Below are 22,716 nucleotides of genomic sequence, written 5' to 3'. Positions count from 1 at the left end.
AAAATAAGTGAGTTAATAAAGTCAGTTGGGTTCAGAATTATTTTAATACAGATGTAGTTATTTGTAGAATTATTTGTTTTGCTTTTAATCACGTGTGCTTTCTTCAGTTTCACCACTGTTGACCTATGTGCTGCGCTTGTCAACTGAAATAGGTTTTTGACAGGCTAGAGTACTGTAAGTCATAATCTTTTATTTAACTCCTTGGAATTTCTGACCCTTTTGTACAAGCACAGCTAATACTGTTGTAGATTAATAACAGTCCAGATGTTTCCATCAACTTCTAATGGACACTGTAAACACAGTTTCAGGATGTCATGTTTCTGTGTCCGGGCACCTCTGGCCCTGCTCCATACCTAATGAAATTCTACTGTTGTTCTCACAGTTGCCCCCTGAGAGAGAGGACAGCTGTAGTTTCAGAGTGAGGAAATGGCAATTAATTTAATAATGATGGATTAAAAATCTGGCTGAGAGCTAGTAATCTCACTCTCCCTAGTACTGCCTTCTCTATCTAACGGTGTTCACAGAAGGAGCACCTAGCTTCTGTTTCAGCGTGAACCACTTCAACATTTCAGACTAAAACATGAGCCATGTCTCCACTGCCTCTGCCTCTTCATGTTGTTCATGGTGAAGGACCTCCTTCACCTCCCAGGCCGACGCTGTGGTGGTCGTGCAGCTGGCTGAATGTTTTTTGCTCAAGTGGAAGATACGGTGCTGGACCACAAACTTCTCCTGTCCCAGGCAGGCTGTTCAAGCCACCCTAAATGGATTAGCAAGCCACATGTTCATTTTGAGCTTGGCCGCTTTCAGTTTATAGCAGTGAAGGCAAGGGCTGAGCTCTCCTCCCTGCAGTTTGGTCCTTTCTTGTCCCTACAGAGTTTCTGCCCAAGAAGGAACCATATAGCCTTAAATAACACAGTCCTAGTCTTTTGGCTGTAGCAGAATCATTGCCAGTCCAATACAAAGCAATGCTTTGGAGGGTCATCTTTAGCCCTTTTTCCTAAGGAAAGGAGATTTTATGATTTCACTGGTTGTTTGCCTGGCTGCCTATAGTAACTTTTGAAACCTTAGGCCATTGTCAGCCAAGGTTAACAGGGGATTAAAAGGCTCCAAAATAGTTATATTCCTGCACATCTCATGGAAAGTGACACCAGGGTACAAGAGAGAGTCCCAAACTGGACCCTGTGCAGAGGGAGAGACAGCCTGAACTGACCTGTCAGTCAAGTGTCAAACACTTGTTGTGTTTGGGGCCAGGGATGGGGCAGTCAGCACGCGCCTCCCCAGCTGTGCCCAGGAGGGTATCATAACAGGACTGGGGAAACTGGTTATTGCAGGCAGGAGCTTTAAGGGACATAAGTCTTCATTAGTTCTGCTGCTAACATAACATATGTTTTATACAGTTTTTATATGTTTTGTGCTGTTTCCAGTATCTTACTGGAAGCTTAGAAGTGTGTGTGTTTGTGCGTGATTTTGCCCAGTGTACTTTCCCCTCTGGAAAAGTGAGCTATTACACTCTGCCAAGATTTTTCTGTAAAAGCTAACAGTAAACTAACTGCCAGTTTCTTAACAGCAGTGTTTTCAGATACTAAAAAATGGTTTATCACACTCAAATGTATTGGCTTGTGCATTAAGCTTCTCACCTCCTAACCCAGCTATGCACCACTCCTGTAGTGCTTACAGAGAAAAATTTACTCCACTAGAAGCCAAAGATATTTTAAGCTAACTTACCATAGATGAGAAAGTGTATTGTGTTTTAAAAAAGGAGAAATTAGTAGATCCTTAGGATACAAAATACTGGTTTTCATCTTAATCTAGTAATCTGAGATTAGATACACACACTAAAAATCTTGACCTTCTTGACTTTAAGCAATACAAATAAATGTTTTCATGGCTGAACAACCAACTCCATAGGTATCTTTGAGAATTTAATTTATCTTTTTTCTCTTTTATTGTATATTTCCACCTTGCATCCTTTCTAGCACTTTTCTATAACCTTATGAAAAACAAAATTATTCAGAAATTTAAACAGTAAGACTCCGATCTCTCAGCTGTTGTACGAGTCTGTAATTCTTTTTTGGAAAGATGGGCAATCTGCTATTTACATCTGCAAATATCTGGCCCAAAATGCTCTCAAACAGAACATGAGTTGTAGTTAATTACAGGTCTTTAAGCTGACTGTTCTGTACTGGAGTCGTTCCAATTTTTGACCAGAAATACTAAATCTAGCTTAGTTTAGAAATGGTGCAAATCTGTACATATAATTAGAAAAATAACAATAATTAGAGTATAATTCATTTTTTTAAATCTTTTAGCTGTACAAGGATCAGGTGTCATCTTTAGAACTGTGGAAGTTACTTTGCATAAAGAGGGGAACACTTTCGGATTTGTAATAAGAGGTGAGTGATCATTAAATGTGAGCAGTCTGTATTTCTAAATCAGCGAAAGAAGTGGTAAGTTTTTATGGTACTAAGGAATTATATTCCAAGATTTATGGCTTACAGTTTATAAAAAAATTATATGATTTATGTATTCCGCTGTACATTAATGTATTGCTTTTATGAATTACTCTAATTTTTGTTTATGGAACACCGGTAATTAATCCAGTATATGAAGAACATAACAAACTTAACTTCATGTAACATTAGATTCTGCTGCCAGTGAAGTCAACAGGAAGCTTTTATATTCAGTAGGGTTGTAGCTTTTAAAAAAGATACTCACATGTAGCATTTGGATAAATTATCTATTGAACTTTGATTTATAATTTAATAATGTTGGCAGTCTGAATTGCAGAACAGAAGTATTAGCACTGATTTAGAGAACAGAAGAAAACATGCAGCTGTTAAATAACATAGCCAGGTGATGAATTATGGAAGGTGTACCAGGTTCTTCAGGGGAAACTGTACTGTTTAATGGAATATATAAATTCTCTAGTGGCCACTCATTATTCTGAGTATAGATAAAATACAGATGCTTTTTTTGTTGCTGTGCAACAAACAGTGCAGGACAGTTAGTTTTCACATAGAGATCAGATTTGGAGAGAAGAGGTTCTAAGAAAGGAATACACCTTTTATAAGTATTACTCTGTAGAAACGTTATGTTAGGAATCATCTGTGCCACACAGTAGGTCAAATTATTTCAGACATAAATCAGTGGAAGTTAATTTTAGTGGCTTGATGCTTTTTTGGTCTTTTTAGCCCATCTATAAGTATACGTATTGCAAGCTTTAGACTTGCCTCTTGGAAATGAGCTTTCATAAAAAGCATAAAACGAAGGTGTGCTTTCTTTCACTTTTCCTTTTCTAGGTGGAGCACATGATGACAGAAATAAATCTCGTCCTGTTGTAATAACATGTGTTAGACCTGGAGGGCCTGCTGACAGGTACAATTGATCTTTCTCTGTATTGCGAGTGAAAGAAAAATGGAGAAAGGTGAATTATTTGGGATACTAGTTAAGATTTGGAGTGAAGTAGATATATTCAAACCTGTTTGTTTGAAATTCATGATTTATGCATTTAATTGTTCTAATAATAATTGTAGTGGGCAACCATAGATGCTCAGCACATCGTGATGTGGGATGAATTTTAATTAACAGACTAAGTTACATGCTTCAAGGCTGCCTATTAAGCACTTCAAAAAATTAACCCAAAATAATTAGAAACAGGACCATCTGTACAATAGGTCAGAGCACAATTTTTGTGGCCTTCAGGCAGGCAGCGTAGCTGTTACTTACACTGTTTATACTCTCACACCACAATCTTATCTCTTGCACTGCAGAAAAATAGCTTGATGTGTTTGAGTAGTGGGATTGTGTTGTTATTTTAAGACATTTATTTGTATCTCCTTGTGAATTCACACACGACTTCCCAGAACAACTTCTGAGTGCAGATTTATGGTTGGGCCCAATGAACGTACTTTCATGTAATAGCCTCTTGTATCTATATAAATAAAGAATGTTCAATTTATTTATATATGTGAATTATATTTTCAAAAATGGCATTTGTGTTCTTAAATTGTTAAAGAAACTTAACGGACAATTTCTCTAAAATAGGTGGATATTCTGTAGCTTATGGCATTTTTGCCTTTGGCAACATTAATTGAAAAGCAAATGTTTTAGATAGCTTTTGTCTTTTGTCCCTCCCCTTCTCCTTCACCCTTCTTCCCTCCTTGTTTTTCTTCCTGATATTTGGGCTGGCAATGTTGGTACTTTGTTTTCTATTCTAACTCTGAATGTGTTATGAGATACACCTAGGAGACAGTGCACATTTATAGCCAAATTGTTTTCAGATAGAAAGAAAAGAAAAAGGGAATCATCCAAATAAGGGATATTTTGAAGAAAACTAGTAAATGAGTCATTCATAGTTAGCAATCTGTTTCTTCGCCCATCTGTTTGTATCTCATGTTTGTTTTTAAGAAGATATCTGTCTGTGAGGAGGTGTGTATGGATATGTGAAAGAGGAGGTGTGGGTATCTGACAGGGCAGAAGCAAAGCATATGTTGTAGCAGAAGCTATACCTAGTTCGATTTAACATGACTTGATTATTTAGCTATGTTAAGCTGTTTTCCAATCACTGACTTTCCAATTAAAGCAATTTCCTTTCCACTGTGCCCTCTAAACGTTCCCAGTGTCACAGTAAATGTTAAGTTAAGAGGGATGGGCTGTGGAAAGGGAGTGAGAGAATCACTTGGCATAAATGCTATTATCTCCAAGTCACTTTATCTTACGTTAATAAAGATCGTTCCTTTAACCTCCCTTCAGAGAGGGCACAATCAAACCCGGAGACAGGTTGCTGAGTGTTGATGGGATCCGACTCCTTGGAACAACACATGCAGAAGCTATGAGCATTCTCAAACAATGCGGACAGGAGGCAACTCTGCTGGTTGAATATGATGTCTCAGTAATGGGTATGTTGAAAAGTGGAGCTTCAGTTCTGGGAACCGTTTGTGAGGTTTTGCTGTCCATTTCTGAAAAACTCTTTTAGAACTGAACATGACCTGTTATGCTCCTAGTAGCACCTATATTCCCATCTGCACCATATCATTAATCTTCTCAGGTTCGTAAAGAGGTGAGCAGTATTTTACTGTAATTTAGCATCCTGACATTACATGGTTTGTAGCGTGGAACAATACTGTGGATTCTACCAAAATAACTTTTCCAGTGACTAGTTTGCAGTAAAGGTTAATAAAGTGTAAGCATTTCTGTGTCACATTAAAGAGGGGTTTTCTTGCTCTAGGAGGAATCCTTGTGCCTTTCTCCAATGCTGCTAGGTGGCCAAGCCATTATAAAAAAACCCACAAAACTGCCACAGGGAAAAGAGTGGGGAGGATAAACAGTTTTAAAAAATTTAGAGGTGGCAAACCATCACTTTAAAAATGAGCTTAGAGTTTATATAAACTTCAGTTGGACTCACTGAAGATCTTGGAAGATTTTTGGAAAGGCAAGCGGAGCAGATCACAACAGCGTTTCCATTTGCCTTTGGAAGGTGTCTTTCCATTTTTGCAGGATAGTGAAAATGCATGGCAGCAAGAAATAGGAATGCTCACCAATCAGACTAAAGCATTTCTTCTCTGTTCGGAGCTCTTTCTCTTCTTTTCCTCCCCAGTTCCACAGTCAGATTCCTAGCCTGGCAAGAAAGCAGCCTCTTAGGAATTTGTGAAATAGCGCTATCAAAAGTCAAAGCCTTGGAAAAGATTAACATTTAGAAGAATAATGTCAGAAACTTGTTTATTCTGTAGCAGTCCTCTTTGTTCTTCTCCAGGAGATAAGATTTTTTTCTGTTATAATATACCTCTTTGTTTACTTATGCTATCAAGTATGAGTGATGGGTTTGCACACCTGCTGCACGTTCATGTAAGGTCCATGTCCAGAAATGTGGTAACAGCTCAGCATCTGAACAGGAGCCTCCCATGTAGAAAATGGAAATGAAGGTGGTCTTGTGACTTGGAGAGGACTAGAATTTAGGTGTTTTTATTTCTTATTTTCTTCTTGATGATAGTGGATAGCCAAATACTCTCTAACATTAAACTTTAAACCAGAGTCTTTACATTCCACTGTCTTGAAGAGAAGTTGGGAATGTGCTTGCCCAGATCTCATTGGAAAGAACCTCCAGCTTTAGATAGCTGAAGTTTCTAGCTGGGCTGTCATCTCAGAGAAAACCCCCATCCCCATTCTCCTGTGTACCCAAGGAAGGGAGTCACCCTTCCTTCCACTGAGGATCTTTTAGAAATCCTCATAGGTTTCCATACGAACAAAAGTGAGAAGCTCTATGATGCTCTAAATTGTAGGTTGCTCAAGGCAGGAACAATTTTTTCCAAGGTATCTGGAGTGAGCTCAGTGCAGGAGGACCCAGATCCTACTTGAAGCCCAGAGACTTACAGCAGTATAGGCAGTACCTTCCATTTGGACTCCTGATGTCATCCTCTCTCTGAAAAAACTCTGCTGTCTCCCTTTTGCTCTCAGTATCAGGTCTGAATTTATTTTTCTTGCCTTCGTGGCACTGAACCCGTTATCCCGTGGAAGCATCAGACTAAGGAGGTGGAAGAACCTGAGACTTGTGTAAGTCAGAAGGAAAGAAAGGAAAGGGAATCAAACCCTGAGAAGTGTGTAGGACGGTAGCAGCAGTGTCAGCGAGAAGAACAGGAAGGAGGGATCCGGTACATTCTCTCTCTAATACATTATGATTTTGTTCGATTTTTATCTAGCCTGCAGTGGTTTTCAGCTTTTTCCAATTTGTGCACCCTGCAAAGTTTTCTAGTGATGGTGTGGAAAATGTTAAGGGAAGAGTTGCTTTGCTTTTTGCAGTTCCGTTACGAGTAGACCGTGGCCCAAAGGTTGAAAATCACTCATCCTGATCTATTGATTGCTGGGCCAGGAAAATGGTGCTAATTTAGATCTTTGTTTACTTCTGTTCAAGGGCAGTGAAGTCAAAGTTGTGAGTGATACAGAAGGGAGTATATGAGCCATGAACAGAAATTTAAGAATTACAAAAATGTTACCCTGTTACTCACAAGACAAACTATTTTTAATGCCACCTCGGAGTGGATGACAATAGGGTAAAACATTAGGAACTGGCACGGGATAAGGTGATTTATCAGTACTGATGCCTGAAACTACTTTAGTAGTTTAGCCTTTTGAGAGTGAGGCAACAATCTGGAAATTATGTAGAAATTTGGTCCTTTTTAAAGGGTCCTACTGGTATAAACTTTCAATAGAATATCTTACTCCTGGAGATACAACTGTACCATTACTTGCTTTAATATATTCTCTTCTCCTAGCAGATTGTTATGTCCTATAAAGTAGCATTTCACATGACCAGAGCTGGAAAGAACCATAAAATATATTGTGATAGCATGAAATTGGAAATTAATTTAAGAAGATTATACTAGATGAAGAAAATAATCCTGAACTATTTTTTCAGCTAAAATTTCCACAGTCCTGTAGTGTATAACTGACTTTTTATGCTCTTCTAAGCATAAGGCATTTCAAAAGTGCTATGTCTCTCTAAGTTCTCTTCCTTCATCTGAAATTTTCAAGTCAGTTGGGAAATTTGCACATTTTATTGGTCCTGGAGCTTAGACAAACTAAGGTGAAAAACCATCAACGGGTTCTGTGCAGGGTACTCAAGTGTGTATATAATGTAGGATATGGGGCTAGTCCCATTAAACTCTCTGGAGTTACACTTGTGCTTGCTTAAACACATACTGAAGTATCAGCTCAGTATGGGTCCTAGGAAATAAACTTGCCAATTCTGCCTCTTGGAAGAGACGTTGTTAGCTTATTTTTTTTCTGCTAGAAATGTTTCTAGTTGGGTATATGCAGCGTACTACTGTGTAGTTTCAAAGTAAGAGTTTGAAAATATCAAGATAGTTGCTGAAGCAAATAGAAAAACAGAATTTATGAGAAAATCTCTTATAACCAGTTAAGAGTTATATTTTAAGTTGTAGGGGTAGCAGTCTTCCATATATTTTTCTCTTTCCCAAAACACTTCCTCCAGTCATGAAGCAATATATAGTTATAATATAATATAATTATTATGATATATAGCATATAGAATATAGAACATATTACAATATAGTTTGATGGATGTTTATACTCCTTGGTGAGGTTAGAGGAGACTACCTGTATTTTTTAATTTTGTGAGGCATTAATAATGCTGCATTTCGGTGCCTGCAGCAGAGATGGATGTGATGACTTGCCCTAAACCCAACTGTGTGAAAGTAATGAAAACTTTGTGAGCTTTATCACTTTTCTTTGTAATCCTTACACCAGCCAGGGTCCAACCATTACAGTAACATGGGCTGCCTGTTTTCAGCTAGCAGTGGGAGAGATCTGCATATTGCAGCCCTTTCTGTGGCATGGGAGTACATCTACACCCCTCACATTGGAGGGGAAGGAGGAGAGGCAGGATGGTGGTTGGCAGTCGAGTACCACCAGAGTAATTTTGTAGCCTGGATTTTTCTTGTGGCAACCAACCATTAAGTATTAATTTACAAGCTATAAACTTAGTTTGGAAAGTTGTTGTTTTCACTCTCTGAAGCAGATGATGGGCTGGGTGAAGTATCGTGGTGAGCTGCAGATTATAGGTTTGGCATCCTCACCTTACATGAAGTTATGGGCTAGGAGAGTGATAGCACTTTCCCGTCAATGCTGACTTTAAAATGGGAAAGGGAAAAGTATGAGGCAAGTCAATTGACTTTTGAGATAACACGCGCAGGACATTTTCCCAGAGATGCGTACAACGGATCTTCTTTCTCTGAAATCTGTACGTCTGTTACAAGAAGACTTGTTTTCAAGTAGAAAGACCGTTTCTAAACAGAAAACTGCCATGTTAGACTGAAGTCATTAATAGCATTGTTCAGGCATAGACATCTTACACTGTAGTTAGCCAGATGAATTTCATAACACCTTAATTCACAGAGCATGTTAGCACTATATCACACTGCCATAAGAAATTGAGGCTTCTCAGTGAGAAATTATATTTAAAGCGCAGATGAAAAATCATACGAGAATGACTTAAGAATATGAAATGAGATGCTAAGAAGAAGTTTTAAACAGAAATTCGTGCTGCCCCATCTAAAAGGAGAAATAAAAGTTTATCATTACATTTATTTGGAGCCAGAGAAGATACAGTTTCCTTTCAGGTTTTCCAGAAACTCCCATGATGCTACTGGGTTGTCTATTGTCTCCATAATTGAGATTGCGTTTGGATTCCAATTTACATCTGTAACTTTGGTCAGTAAAATAAGTTCTGTATGGGTAGTCTTTCATATTTTTTGGAGTATTCAGAAATGTTCAAAGGTAGTTGCTACTTTGAGTTTTAATTCTAGCCAATAACATTTTTGTGTAGCTCTAGTTCACAAATTGCTCAAAGGCTCAACAGCAGCAATCTACTTTTTAAATCTCAGAGGTTTTTGCTAGGGTAATCTTTGAGGCAAAGATACTGTAGTTAAGCAAAACTATTAGCTGCTGCCAGCACTGTGGCACAAAAGTATTTGCTGGCTTGTTGCACCTGAGAGAGAATGAAAAATCTTTGCATCTCATCTCTTCACTGGATGTCTCTGAGCACAGGCCACGGGGGCCCGTAGTCCTCTGGAATGAAGGAACGTATTCCTCATTCTAATTCCATATGTTTCTCTGGTTTATTTAACAAGTCCATCTTTAGCAATTTATTAGGGCCAAAGTAATTTTACTGGAATGTGGCACCCTGTAATTGTTCTCTGCAAAGCAAAGATTGTCAGCTTGTTTTTTAGTTCCAAGCCACCAGAGTCACCCCGACATAGAACCACTCAGCTTTAGCCAGAGGAGCACCCTAAATTTTCTAGACTTTACACTTATCATCAATGCAACTTTATAGAACGGGAATTATTCATGCAATTATTTGCAAGTTAATCAGATAGCAGTTTGACAAACACTGTCCACCCAAAAGAACCCAAAAGACAGTAACAATTTTATGAGAATGCATTTACGGAAATCTGCCTCACCCTTTAATAATTCTGCCTGGCAAAAAGAGCACCAGGGAACAAAAGCTTGCCTACTTTAAATATCAGGTGATATTGTGATCCAGTGTACGCTTTCAATAATTTGAGCAAGACAAGAAATACAAGAGAAAGAACCTCATGGGCTGCCTCTTAAGTTTCATAAAGCAGTACAAAGCAAGAGCATACAGAGTGGTGGAGAGCTTTAAAAGGCACTGAGTTTTACAAGACCAGGGAACAAGAACTCCAGAGACTTCAAGGACAAACTCAAGATCCTCATAAATCTTATAAATATTGCAAGACCTTAGAAGTTGAAGGAAAGTCAGGAAACCTGTAGGACTCTACGCTGCCTTTTTCTTTCTGTTTTTATAAACTTAACATTAACTTTTCTTTGGTCTGTTAAAATCCTTTGACAGAAAGGGTAGGCAGTATACGCCAGCATTTGACTGAGACTTGCAAGTCCCTTGACAGTCACAGAGTAATAGACCTGCATCTCTTGAAATTCTAAATATGACTTAGTTACTTAAACCTTTAAAGAACATTTTCTCTCGTATGGCGCTTCAGAGACAAACCAAATCAAATTTATGTGGAAAGCAAAGGTCATACATAATGGCTGTAGTAGCTGAAGTGTTACTCTGCTTTAAATACAGCTGCACAAACACACATACACAGATTATGCTAGAAGGCGTTATTGAAGTTAAGGAGTTGAGTATGCCAGTTAGGAAGTGTCAGACTGTCTGCTCAGTCTCTGTCCTGCAAGGTGCACATGTAAATTGTGATACAATCTTCCATTGCACAATCATATGCTTTTCTTTCCACTAGACCCATAATTTAGAGCACAGGGGGGATAATAATGCACTTAATGCAGCAATTCATTATGTATTTTCTTGCCATCATTCAGTATGTGACCACAGGCTATGGAAGGCACTATCCAGATCCTTGTCTGAATGCAAAGTTATTAATTTCCTGGTGTTTTTTCCTGAGGCCCTAATCATCCCACAGTTTGAGCGTTTCAGGCAATATGCAGGTCTCAAGAAGTAAACCTCAGTGTCCCAAGGTCATTCCAAAGTTATCTTTCTTAAGGCAGATGATGTAGGCATATCTCTAACAGTTCCAGAAATATCCACTAACAGATATATCACTAGGAAAACCACATGGGGTTTTTCGTCTCTCCTGGAGGCCGATGCATGATTCACATTCACCCTGTGCAAACTAAGCAGATGCTTAGGTCTACATGCTGTGATGTGTTAGCTTTTCACCTTACTGTACGGTTTACTTGTTTATCAAACATAGTCCTTGTGCCTTCTGCCATCAGTGCCTGTCTGCATCAGGGACATCAGTATGAACTGACAATCAGATGCTGATATATACCGTACGTAACTCCTCTCTATATTGTGCTAACTTGTTATGATTTCATGTAGAGAAAGATGTATGGTTTGGGATGTGACTTATCCTTGGCATCAAAAGAGGCTTTTTCCCATCGAAATGTCTAAAACTTGTAATTTCGTTTTTGCTCTCTAGTTTTCTGTTTTTCAGGACTGCCTTTTTACGCTAGCAAGGCGGTTATTCCCTTTAACCCTTCATCTCTCATGCTGCCACTAAACATAATTCATATTGACTTCACTGAGTCTCGCCTTTGCGAGTCAGGCATCAGTTCCTACCTGCTTCTCTGCTTTAATCTACTCCATTTACATGCTTTAAAAGGGAGATAATACCTTTACATCACCTTTTTGAGGTGAATGGAAAAGAAAACCCAGTTTTTTGGGCTGTCGAATTCAAAAGCCAGTTCCTGATTTGTCAGTACTTTGTTTGATCAAGAGGTGCTCCCTCTGGTTTCACCTGTAACTGATAGTGATCAGTAGTTCTGCAAATCGGATCCCAGGTTATCAAGTTGAGTAGAAACAATAAAATGGTTTCAATTTAGTGACCAGTTCAGTTTAAATGTCTGATTCAGCCTTTACAGGAATTGTCGCAGGGAGAAAGCGAATTTAGTGCTTCAAAGTAGCACTGAGTTGACTTCTCCATGCTACATGACCTTCTCTTCTTTCTTGCAATCTCCTGTTTACCTGTTCCAAAACTCCCACCCAACTCATTCCCTTCTAGCACCTACAAAGCCTGTAATGTCTGTCTTATGGATAGGACGCTCTTTTTGCCATGAGTACTGCTGAGTACCAAAAGAAGGGTGGAATGGGGCCACTAAAAAAATAGTGCGTAACCATGTAGTGAACTGTGTCACTGTATTGCACAAGCAACTGTCAGTTTGTTGCTTCCAAACATTTGTGTGAGCTTACAGCCTTAAAAGTGTTGACACATTTTTAGGTACCATTACCTAGGTTTGTCTTTGGGGAAGGAGTTGGGGACAAAAAACATTGCATAGTTGCATCATGTCCATACCCAAATAGTTCCTCGAAAGAGCAGGAACCATTAAGCTGCCTACTAGCTGATCAATCAGACCACCTGATCAGCACAGTACGTTATATCCTCTCTGGGGACCAGGCAGAAAAGACTTGAGAACACATTTGACCAGTGGGTTTCAGAGATGTTTGCTGATAGTGGAGAAATGTGAAAGTTCAGGATCCTGTGTTGCTTTCTGCCCCTTCCTCTCCATTTCATGCAAGTGTGACACTTTTTTCCTCTATTCTTTTTTCAAATCCCATTTCCTTGTTCCATTCCTGTCTTTCCTCCCACAGCTGCTTGAATATCTTTTTTCCTACTGACCTAGTTTGAATTTTCTTTTTAGAAAGTCCAAAATTCCCAACCTGCTATTCCCTCTCCTTCCAGCCCATTCTTTTCTTCTATCTTTTGCCAAAAAAGGCTAAGGTAATTTCCTACCACATTTCTCTCTTTCTCACTGCTGATTTCTGATTTTCATGGCTGTCCCTCTTTAGACCCTTCTCCTTGTCCATGTCCTTTAGCAAACCCTTCCCAAACTTCTTGTACTCCAGCTTCTTTTCAGACTTATCACCTGCTTAGCTTTCTTCCCTGAGTTCCTTTCCTTCTTGCCCAAGAAGTCCTAATGTCCCTTTCTCCTGGCTCTTCTCTTGAGTCTCTGTGCCAGATGTATCAGGGGCTAATGACACACACTAAAAATGAATTGGCATTCATGGCCCCTTCTTTCATCTCCCATTTTCAGTTGTTTTGCTTATTCATTCCCAGGATCCTCTCTCAGTGCTTTTGTAATAAGACTTAGAGAAAAGCTTGTGATGCTTCCAAATGTAAGTGTGTCCCCTGGATTTGTCTCCTAGATATGCCTTCATCCCTTCCAATGAAAACTCATCCAGCCAAAAGCACAACCTTGGTTCCACAAGATATCGTGTATAATTTCAAGCTCTAGCAGAGCACAAGAGCTTTTCAATATAAAGCCTATAGAATTTTTTGTGTGGGGAGAAAACAATATGGTTTCCCCTAATGATGTTAGGGGACACAGGTGACCTGCTTCAGCTGAAATAACTAAGGGAAGAAAAAAAAATACAGCCTGAGAGAGGTAGTCATCATTTTAAAAGTTCATATCAGAAGTTTAAAGTGTGGCCAAGCTGTAAGCAATTAAAATCAAGATGTTTTAATGAGAAAAGTCAGACATCCTGAACGTAAAGCAGAACTGTGATTCCCAAATATAGTATTTGCCCTATAGCATTTTAGAATTTCTTTTATCTGCCTGGTTATGATCTGTTGTTCTGATTTGGTAGGCAGAAACAGAGGGAGGAGTCATCATGTTTTACAAGTATTGCATAGATCTTACGGATATTTCTTTCTTTATAAACTTCTTGATCAGCCCTAAAGAGAAATAAAGAGAGCTTAGCAGAACGATAAAAGTTACAAATGACTCTAACAGGCCCAATTAACATTTCTCTCTAGTGCTTTTGAAACCATGGCATCATTAAAAGCGGCTTAATAATTGCTTTGTATGGGAGAAGAAATTGTAAAGGTGAAATGAGATGTTCCTATAACTGAAAAATAAAAACACAATTTCATTTTCAGAAATAACTAGCAAAAAGGAGGATTTACTCTCTTCCAAGTACCACTTCTTATATAAAAATATTCTATTCTTTATTTAATGAGCACTGAAAGTGACAGAGAAATTTGCCTTGGAATACTTGTCAGGAAAGTGGAACCTAACCTTATATGCAGCTAGTCTAAATAGTGTACAATTAAAAAATATCTATCTGAAATATCTACTGTATTTCATGATGGGCATCCATTAAAATAGAGCTTTGCTAGTCCATCTTCCTACATCCTCACAAAATATGTGATCTGAATTTTTTAGATGCTAATTCAAGTTTTTGGATCCTCAATGGAAGCAGCTTTTGCCTATAAAAAATACGCTAGTCTCCTTCTTAAAGCAAAAAGGGAGGAGAGGAAGTTTGTAATAACCTGTCTTTTTTGCCATCCAGCCTCCAGGCAAGTGGAGGGAAGGAGCCAATAACCCTTGAGTAATATTTTTTGAAAAGGAGGTATCTTACTGGTTTGTTGTAATTAACGCTTTTTTCTCTGTATTTAGAAAAAGGTGGGGAAAAGATTGATCAAATCTTTATACTTTGCACAAGGACTATCCGGATGTGCTATGAGGTGCAATGTGAAAGAGAATTACCATCTCTGCTACGTGCACATACCTATGGTCAGCTGGAAATTAGTCAAGAGGTGTTTCATTAAGTTGGCATATGTGTTACTTAGGCTGCTAGCCAGAAGCAAACTAATGAGGATAATGAAGTACCCTGATTTGTGCTGATCTGGAAAAAAAAAAAGATCAAGTGGTTGAAAATTCAGAGTGCAACTGTTAAAAGTTTTACAGATAGGATGACAATCCAGTTAATTCAAATTAAAAATGTCAGCCTTGGATTTAGCCTAGTGGCATTGCAGTTGACCAGGAAACTAAGGAATAAGGGACAGATTAGATTTTTTTTTATATTAGAAAGGGCTAAGGGCCCCAGCAACCCCAGCAGCTGCATCTAAAAGAGCCCATCTCTGAGGAAACAGCTGCAGCAAAAGCGCCGTTCCTGTCCATGTTCCAGGGAGAGGACAACACTAAATGTCTCCCAAGACTTTCTCTAATGGAGGTGTGTAAGAAAATCCAAAGTCGAACTAGTCTATCCCCTTGGCTTTTTTTCATCAGTATGACACAAAGTCCAGACTGTGCACGATGGATTAGGCCAAGGGGAGAAAACCCAGGAATCATTTGGCTCATTTCCTGGAACAACTTTACTAGGCATAAACTGAGCGGTTAAATTTGGACGCAGTAGGACAGCTTCTCATCCCGCTTACATTAATGTTCATTCTGCGTTTTACAGAACACTTGTGCTAAAAAAAGAGTGAATTTTAAGGATGAATATTTGTTGTAATTTTGCCAAAATTTGAATTGTCTCAATTAATGACATCTTGTTGTAAAACTGGTATGGGTAAGATCTGGAGCAGATCCTGTGAGATTGCACCATCTAGTATTTAGCACGTGGGAGACGTGTACTGTCCAGAGGAGGCAGAACTAAGGCTTGTCTCTCAGATTTCAGTGTTTTTTGTGAATTGGAAATGTAGGTAGGAAAAAAAATTAACATCCGAGCTGAACAAGTTTATCTTGAAATCAACCTAGGTACTTAGAATAATTGCACCAGTGCCATTTCTTACAATGTGATTTTATTACATGGAATTATATTTCTGAGGCTGCTATTCAGCTGTATGACAAGTGAAATGGTATGTTGTCTGTGCATTTGCTGTTCAAACCACACTCCCCTACAGTAATTTAAAACATATATATATATATATATATATATATATATATATATAAAATAACCTATCTTTGCATCTTTTTCCTAGATTCAGGCTTACCATGCTTGATTCATTTAAAGAGATTATTTTATAGCCTATGAACTCTCTCTTTATCAGAGTGGTTTGGGGAAATAGCATTGATAAAAACTATTCTCCATGTTAGTCTATGTTCAGCCAAAAAATCCTTTTTTTTCTTGTTTTTAATCCATTCATTGGTGACTTAGACTATTGGTGTTTGAGCCTCTCTGAGAACTTTTGTCATGTTGCTGTTACAGTGTAGATGGTGGAGGACCCTAACAAGATGATGTTTCCATGATAATTGAACATGCATTCAAAGTAAACCAAACGCAAGCGCCTGACTACAGGTTTCATTTAAATCTTACCTTTTCTTCCTGGGGGAGGAGAAGAGGGGTGGGTGGGAGTTTATGAAGAGTGTTTTTCCAGACCATTCCCAAGTATCATCTTAAACTGCAATTCTGACACTAGCAGAGTAAGTCATGGCTCACTGCAGTCAGGAGAAGCGTGCTGAGCCGTACTGAAGAGATGAGCAATAAACAAAGGGCATGACAGCTTCCCGAGGTTACGGCAGGTAGTGCTGTGGCAAGCTGAGGCTTCTTCCTCCTCCTTTTCTGCCTCCAGACTTCTCTTCCCTGACTGATAAAACTGCATTTTCACGTGCAGAACCCACACCACTGTGAAAGCACTTCTTGAAAACCGATCATGTGATGACCGTGGCCCTCACGTTACCTGCACGAAATTGGAAGCAGAGCGGAGGAAATTGGCTATAGGGCATCAGGCAATGAGGCTCCAGGGAGAAAGGAGAGAGAGAGAATGGGGAAACAGAGATGGGTACTCTAATGAGGAAAAAAGGAGTTTCTAGGCCAAGGTTCCTCTTGTACTGCACACAAGCTTCTATAACCCATATTGCCTCTGAATTACAGGGTTGTTTTCACTTTATTCTCTTTTTGTCAGATAATCCAGAGGTTACATACATGAAGAAATGGTATATGTACAACTTGAGGCAGAGCTTTGGGAATTGTTTCCTGTGACATAGAAAGTTCTTCCACACTTTAAAAACTCCTAGCTGAGTTTTTCTTTATCCTTTATTTTATATGCAAAGCTATTGCTGATTCAGATCATCTTGCCTGAGTTCTTGATTGATATCTGAAGGCCTCAAGCAGCTTTAAAAAAAATAACCTGGATTGCAGAGACACTGAGCCTGTGGTTTTCCTACTGTGGTTAATACATTTCTAGCACAACACTCCCCATAGCTGCAAAGAAAATATTAAAAAAAAAAAAAAAATCTCTCTGCAGTGTCTCCTGCCATTTTTTTGGCTCAGAAAGGCCACCAGTAACTTTGTAACTAGCTATTCATATTCACATTTAACTTCCTTGCTTTAAAAGATATGCTTAAGTTGAGTATTAAATGCCCTGGAAATTGCATTTTTAGCTAAACGTTTTATCTTGATTGTTGAATACGCTCTGCTAAGTGATTCTCTACACTGAATATAGTAGTTTTTGCATACATATGAAACTGCATTTAATCCCTAGCTACTGCAGCGTAGTGTTCTGTCCTCTGAAGTATTTAAGATGAGAACAGGAACTATTGATCCTTCAGTCGGCCATCTGTCCCCTTTCATGAATTTAGCCAAGACTTGGTGTGAGGCTATTTGACTTGAGAGAAAGACTCAATTCACTGATTTCAGCTGGGATTTAAAATAGTACCCAAAAGAGAAAAATGCAGTTCGTCTCTACATTAGAAGAGCTTTGCCCTTAGGCAAATAAACAGCAAAGCTGTGCCTCTGTGTCCCCTCCTCCCTTCTCACCAAATGGAGACACAGTTTATACCAGCAATAATGTCCCCTGCCAGCATAACAGTCTTCTAGGTTAGGCGCTGGTTGCACCACTAAACAGTGTTTTATTTCATTGCCAGTGTAAGCATATCTACTTCAGGGATTCTACAACCAACTCAACTCTGAAGTGTAGACGGGGCCCGTGCTACAAAGACCTAACTCTGATGTGCGTTGTTTAAAAACGATGCTGTTTATGCTGTGTGAATTGCACCCAGTTACTACACAGTCCTCTCCTTTGTGCTAATGAAAAGAGAACATGCCAGAGCCGTAGGTCTTATTTTGTTGGGGTTTTTTTCTCCCCTTTGCTCAGATCTTTCTTTTCCAGAACTGTAGGGTTAACTTTAGCACAGAGTATCTATGTATGAAATTATTTTGTGACAAGTCTTATAGTCCGTCCCAGCTTGGACCTAAATCATAGCAAAAGTCTTCGCCCTAGAGCCTGCTAGAAAAACTGCTAGATTAACAGGCACCCTGGCTTTCATTAGATTAACTTTTTGGCTTTCATGTAACAGACCAGATTTGAGCTGTTAGCCTTTGACGTTATAAATCAGCGGGAGGCGTCAGTGCTGCTGCTCTGTCTCGTTCAGTGCCTTCTGCTGTTCTGTTGTGGGCTAGGGAACACAGGAGAAGTATCAGCTGGCTGCTGTGTTTACACTAGAAACAGCTGCAAAGGAAAAGCAAAAAAGAAAAGATGTGTCCTTTCTGTACTTCTTTGTACCCATTGCAGGAGAAATGGGCTCGTAGGCTTCTCAGAGACTTCTGTAAACTACCTCACAGTTAAACCCAATTAATAACAACTATAAAAACTTCCAGTAGTTTATGCTAAGGTTTGTCATATGACCCCTTCCCCCAGCTTACTGCCTCGGTCTGAATTTCTTTTTAGCATTTTCAACTAAATTGTTCTGCCATTTCCAAGAATAAGTTTAGAGAAAGTTGTTTGACGTATGATGAGAAAGTTGGAGAATCTTTTCTTTGTGAAGATGTGCCTTTCTGAAGTAGTGGAACACAGACTCGGTATTTGGTAGGTAGTGGTTGAAGGAGAGCAGACTTCTCTTCAGGAAAGTTTATTTTGCTTGTCCCAGTGAAAATCTACCGAGATTTAGCAATATTTGAAAGTCTTTGAAAAGATACAGCTCAGTGTGCTCAGAAGAGAGAGCTTTTTGTGATTACTTTCCCAAAAGATTTTGTGTATCTTGGGAACGCTGTTTCTTGACTTTGCAAAGTTCCCTTCATTTCAACTCTTCAGAGGTGGGAAATGCCAGAATTAAAGGTGCCATGCAGCCTTAGTCAGACTCCTTGGAGCATATGCTTCATGATACAGATTTTAACTGGAATGACTGAGTACATTTTTCCTTCATCAGTCACCTGCTGAATCTTACTAAATGATCTGAAAAATAGTCAATTGAGAGAAATGTTCTAAAGAACAGCTCATCTCATCCTGGTATAGATGCCTGAAGTAGGGCTGGTGAAACACATTCTGTAAGTGCCAGCTTCTCTGTGATGATTGCAGAAGGAGTTCAGACCTTTAGCTCAGGTGTAGCTACTTCAGGTCTATTCTGTAGGTAGATGCCTGCGTTTTGGTGCAGTGAATCCCAGCGTAGGTGTCTCAGATTGGCCACTCCGGACTCATGAATGCTCTTGACCTTTATTTTGTTGATCGTGATTTGTTAATCTATACAGTGGGAAAATATCAGACTTTTACTCTAAAGGTTGTTGTTAGATAAAATCAGTAATAAACTTGTGTTGTAGTGAATGTTCAGAGGCTGCACCATGCAGTAGTCTCCCCCGCCCCATAGGCTGAGATAAGGATACGAATAGTGTTTTGTAAGGGATGAGCATGAGGAACGCAGAGAACAGTGCTGCTACTCATAAGATAGTCACTATCTACCTTCTGCATGGAGCTGTTGAGGAAAGAACATGTGATTATGTAACTGAAGATGGTATCATAAGATGGGAGGTAAAAATAGATTCATCCAGGCAATCTTCATTCTGGGGTTCCTTAAGTTTGAAGTGCTCTATGCCTGCATAACAGCCATAATAGTCTCCTTCTAATGTCATCCTGTTTGTAAATAAAGGCTGTTCTGTCATGGTTTTTTGATGTGTATGTAGTGATTTATATATGATGTTCCATTTATTTTAATCATCTCCTAGCTCATCTGGGTTTTCACAAACAGCTTGGATAAGCACAGACTTTCTGTTTAGGTCAGCTCAGCAGTTATGAGCTGAATAGCCGCCTTCTGAGCACAGTGACATCTAAGTTTTCAAAGGCTTATAGCTTAGCTAAATTTGGGTGGATTTTCACTGGTCCAAAAAAAAAAGAAGGAAGCATGCCTGGAAAAAGGTTTCTCCTTTCTCCCCAACTGCTGTCTACTGAAATGCAATTCTGTGTACCTCGCAAGCACTGGAGCATTTTCACAGAGAAAAAGTGGTCAGTGAGTGGCATGAGAGGCCTGAGCGTTCCCTTGAGCTTGCAGCAAGAGCTGGTCTGGCAGGAGGTAAGCGGCTTGTGCAGTGGCAAAGGAGGAGCCGTGTGGAGGAGCCCCACCAGAGGTTAACGTGACAGCAAGCTGGGAGGGTAAAAACAGAGGAAACAGGTAAAAGAATATACTTCCAGGTGCTGGAACACTGTCAGTTATGGGGTGCATGAGTTTCTGGAGTTTATTGCTTGCTTGTGATTTTGGGAAAAGAAAAAAAGAAGGGAATTGTTTTTGGTGAAAATGGACACTGCAAAGAACAGAGGTTATTGAGAGCTTCTTGTTTTGCTTAAATATGTGAATACGCCCAGTAGTCCTGTTTCTGCATTACTTGGAAAAAGGGCTGCTGTAACAGGGAAGGGAAAAGTTTAAAAATGTAGACAGAAGGCAACCAATACTAGGTTATTCATGCAACGTGGGATGAAAAAACTTAGGTTCAGAACAGCTTCCAAGAAGTATGATTCCTGTGTTTGGTTTGAGCTACTGCTCAGACGATACTAAAGCAGGTAGAGAGGGCAGTTAATAAACTTTCCTGATTTATTTCTTGATTCATCCCACCAAAGTCTCATTTCAAGAGTGGCTGGCATTCAATGGCAAATATTCAATGCACTTTCTAGCAACCCCAGACAGCTGCAAAACTCTCACTCTGCGCCTTCATGCATAAATATCAAGGTCGTATCTCAGCCCGTCTTCCACGTGGTAACACTTTATTCAGCATTTGTGCCAGTACACCAATTATTTATAACACAGCTGTGCTAGAGCACAGATTATTGAAAAGAAAGCAATGGTTGGGGGAAGAAAGTGATACTGATAGTACTAATTTGTAGCAACAGAAATTCATATTCTCTGTTATAGACAACAGTAAAGAGGTCTCAGTCTAATGTTTTTTCCTGGTTCATACTCATCTAATTGGCCCTACAGAGACGTTTTTCAGACAAGTCTGAAACCTCCTGCCTGGTGGCCAAGCCAAATCTATTGATTTCAATGATAGCAGAGGGCACACCCAAAGTCAGCTTTCCAAAACAGAGACTGTGCTTAGCTTGTGTGCAGAGACCAGTAAAGCGTGTGAATAATGAGTAACTGTAAGCCTGTGAGACCACATGGCTCAGTACAGAGGACCTTTAGCAAAGTCTCATCATGCAACTCAAATACACCAAGCAGCACAGCCACATCTGTGTAGGGCTGTACTTGGATCAGTTGCTTCCTGAGAAGACACCTTTGCTCTGAAGCTTTTGGGATTATCCAATATGTCATTATCCTGGTAGAGCCCTGGGCAGATGAGAACTTTGTAAGCTCAACACAGACTGAAAGTCTGACTGTTCAGTGCTCATTCCCATCTGCCCAGTGCTGGCAGCTATAGAGGCATTGTGTTCTCTGGACTTTTGAAGAGAATTCAGTCCCTCTCTAATTATTACTGTTCCTGTTAAATGGAAACTTAGGGTCATTACAGCAAATAGACATGATTTATGGGTACTGCAGCACTCTATATTACAGTGTGTACTTACAGGCATACTTTCAAGGCTGGCAGACATAAAATTTGACACACCAGCTGTGTCTTAGTTTGCAGGCAGAGATGTAAATTGTGTTGTCCTTTGTTGGACTATTATTGGTCTATTTGTTGTGATCAGTCAGGTACAGAATCTTACAAGAACTTGGGTGTTTTGAAGAGATCGACATTCTTGTATATATTAGTTTTGTATATTTTAGTCTTACTTGCAAGAAAAAATAAGTATTGAGAAGCTCTTTTGTAAATATATACATATATATGTGCCTTGTACAATAGAGAAAAGAGAATTTTGTGTTGCAGTATTTCAGCAGAGGAGTTCAAGTATTATTTGCACTGTTGCAAGGGTCTTTCTTATTTAGGGGATGGTTTGCAAAAGTTACAGTATTCCTGAATCCATTTCAGTAATCAAATGCAAAGCAGAATTCCATTGCTGTTGACTTCTGTAAACATTTCGCATCAATCTAATAGTACATAGTGTTTTGGGGCCGTTTGCAGGAGCCATTCTTCAGTAAAAAGGTGTCCGAGGCACAGGTTGCCAAACTAACTGTAAAGTTGTGCTTATAATATGCAGGCGCAAGTTCTGTGCTGCCATGTGCTGCCATCATCAGATTTGAGTTTCCAGTGTTTTTTTAAAGTGCCCCCTGAATTTACTATGAAGCGTTCGTTTTTTCAGGTAACAAAGGGAAGAATTTGCAGAGCCTGAGCTTCTTTGCAGGCCAGCCTCAATGAGGCAGATCCAGGATCTCCTGCACAGGCTCCGTAAACTGTCACCTCTCTGTTGTTAATAGATAAGTTGGGTTTTAGATTGACAGGGCATGTGAAGAGAAAGACGTGGATAAATGAAGAGATTGAGCTGTAACACAACCTTTGAGCAGAGGAGATGCCTAGAAGAAAATGAAAGATGTCTGAGCATGGAAGAGTGTTAGTAGGAGGAAAGAGTGTCCCAAGAATTGAGGAAAGTGCTTTAAGCATCAGGGTGTTAGGCAGGCTTTGTTGTCTGAACATGAGAGAAAAGTCTGAGACAAAAAGTCCACAAGAGGATTCTGAATACATCCACACCCACACTGTTTTAAGCACTTGGAAGGCAGGGAGAGTTTTTCAGCATGGTTGACAGACATTTCTGAACTGAGAAGGGTGACAGTTGAGGCTTCAAGGTA

General features: G+C 39.4%; 1 protein-coding gene across 6 annotated transcripts in view; it reads left to right on the top strand.

Moving 5' to 3' along the window:
* GRIP1 (glutamate receptor interacting protein 1) overlaps nucleotides 1-22,716 on the top strand; it is a 349,131-nt gene that overhangs the window by 266,544 nt on the left and 59,871 nt on the right. For all 6 annotated transcript variants that reach the window (XM_068934961.1, XM_009671746.2, XM_009671742.2 and 3 more), the window contains exons 5-7: nucleotides 2,310-2,393; nucleotides 3,300-3,375; nucleotides 4,753-4,898. In XM_068934961.1, coding sequence (XP_068791062.1) covers nucleotides 2,310-2,393; nucleotides 3,300-3,375; nucleotides 4,753-4,898 — 306 coding nt within the window. The remainder of the gene's footprint in view (nucleotides 1-2,309; nucleotides 2,394-3,299; nucleotides 3,376-4,752; nucleotides 4,899-22,716) is intronic.

The sequence above is a fragment of the Struthio camelus genome, chromosome 1 (assembly GCF_040807025.1).
Source record: "Struthio camelus isolate bStrCam1 chromosome 1, bStrCam1.hap1, whole genome shotgun sequence".
Lineage (NCBI taxonomy): Eukaryota > Metazoa > Chordata > Aves > Struthioniformes > Struthionidae > Struthio > Struthio camelus.
Note: the sequence above shows the minus strand (reverse complement) of the source record. Positions and strands in the feature narration are given on the sequence as shown.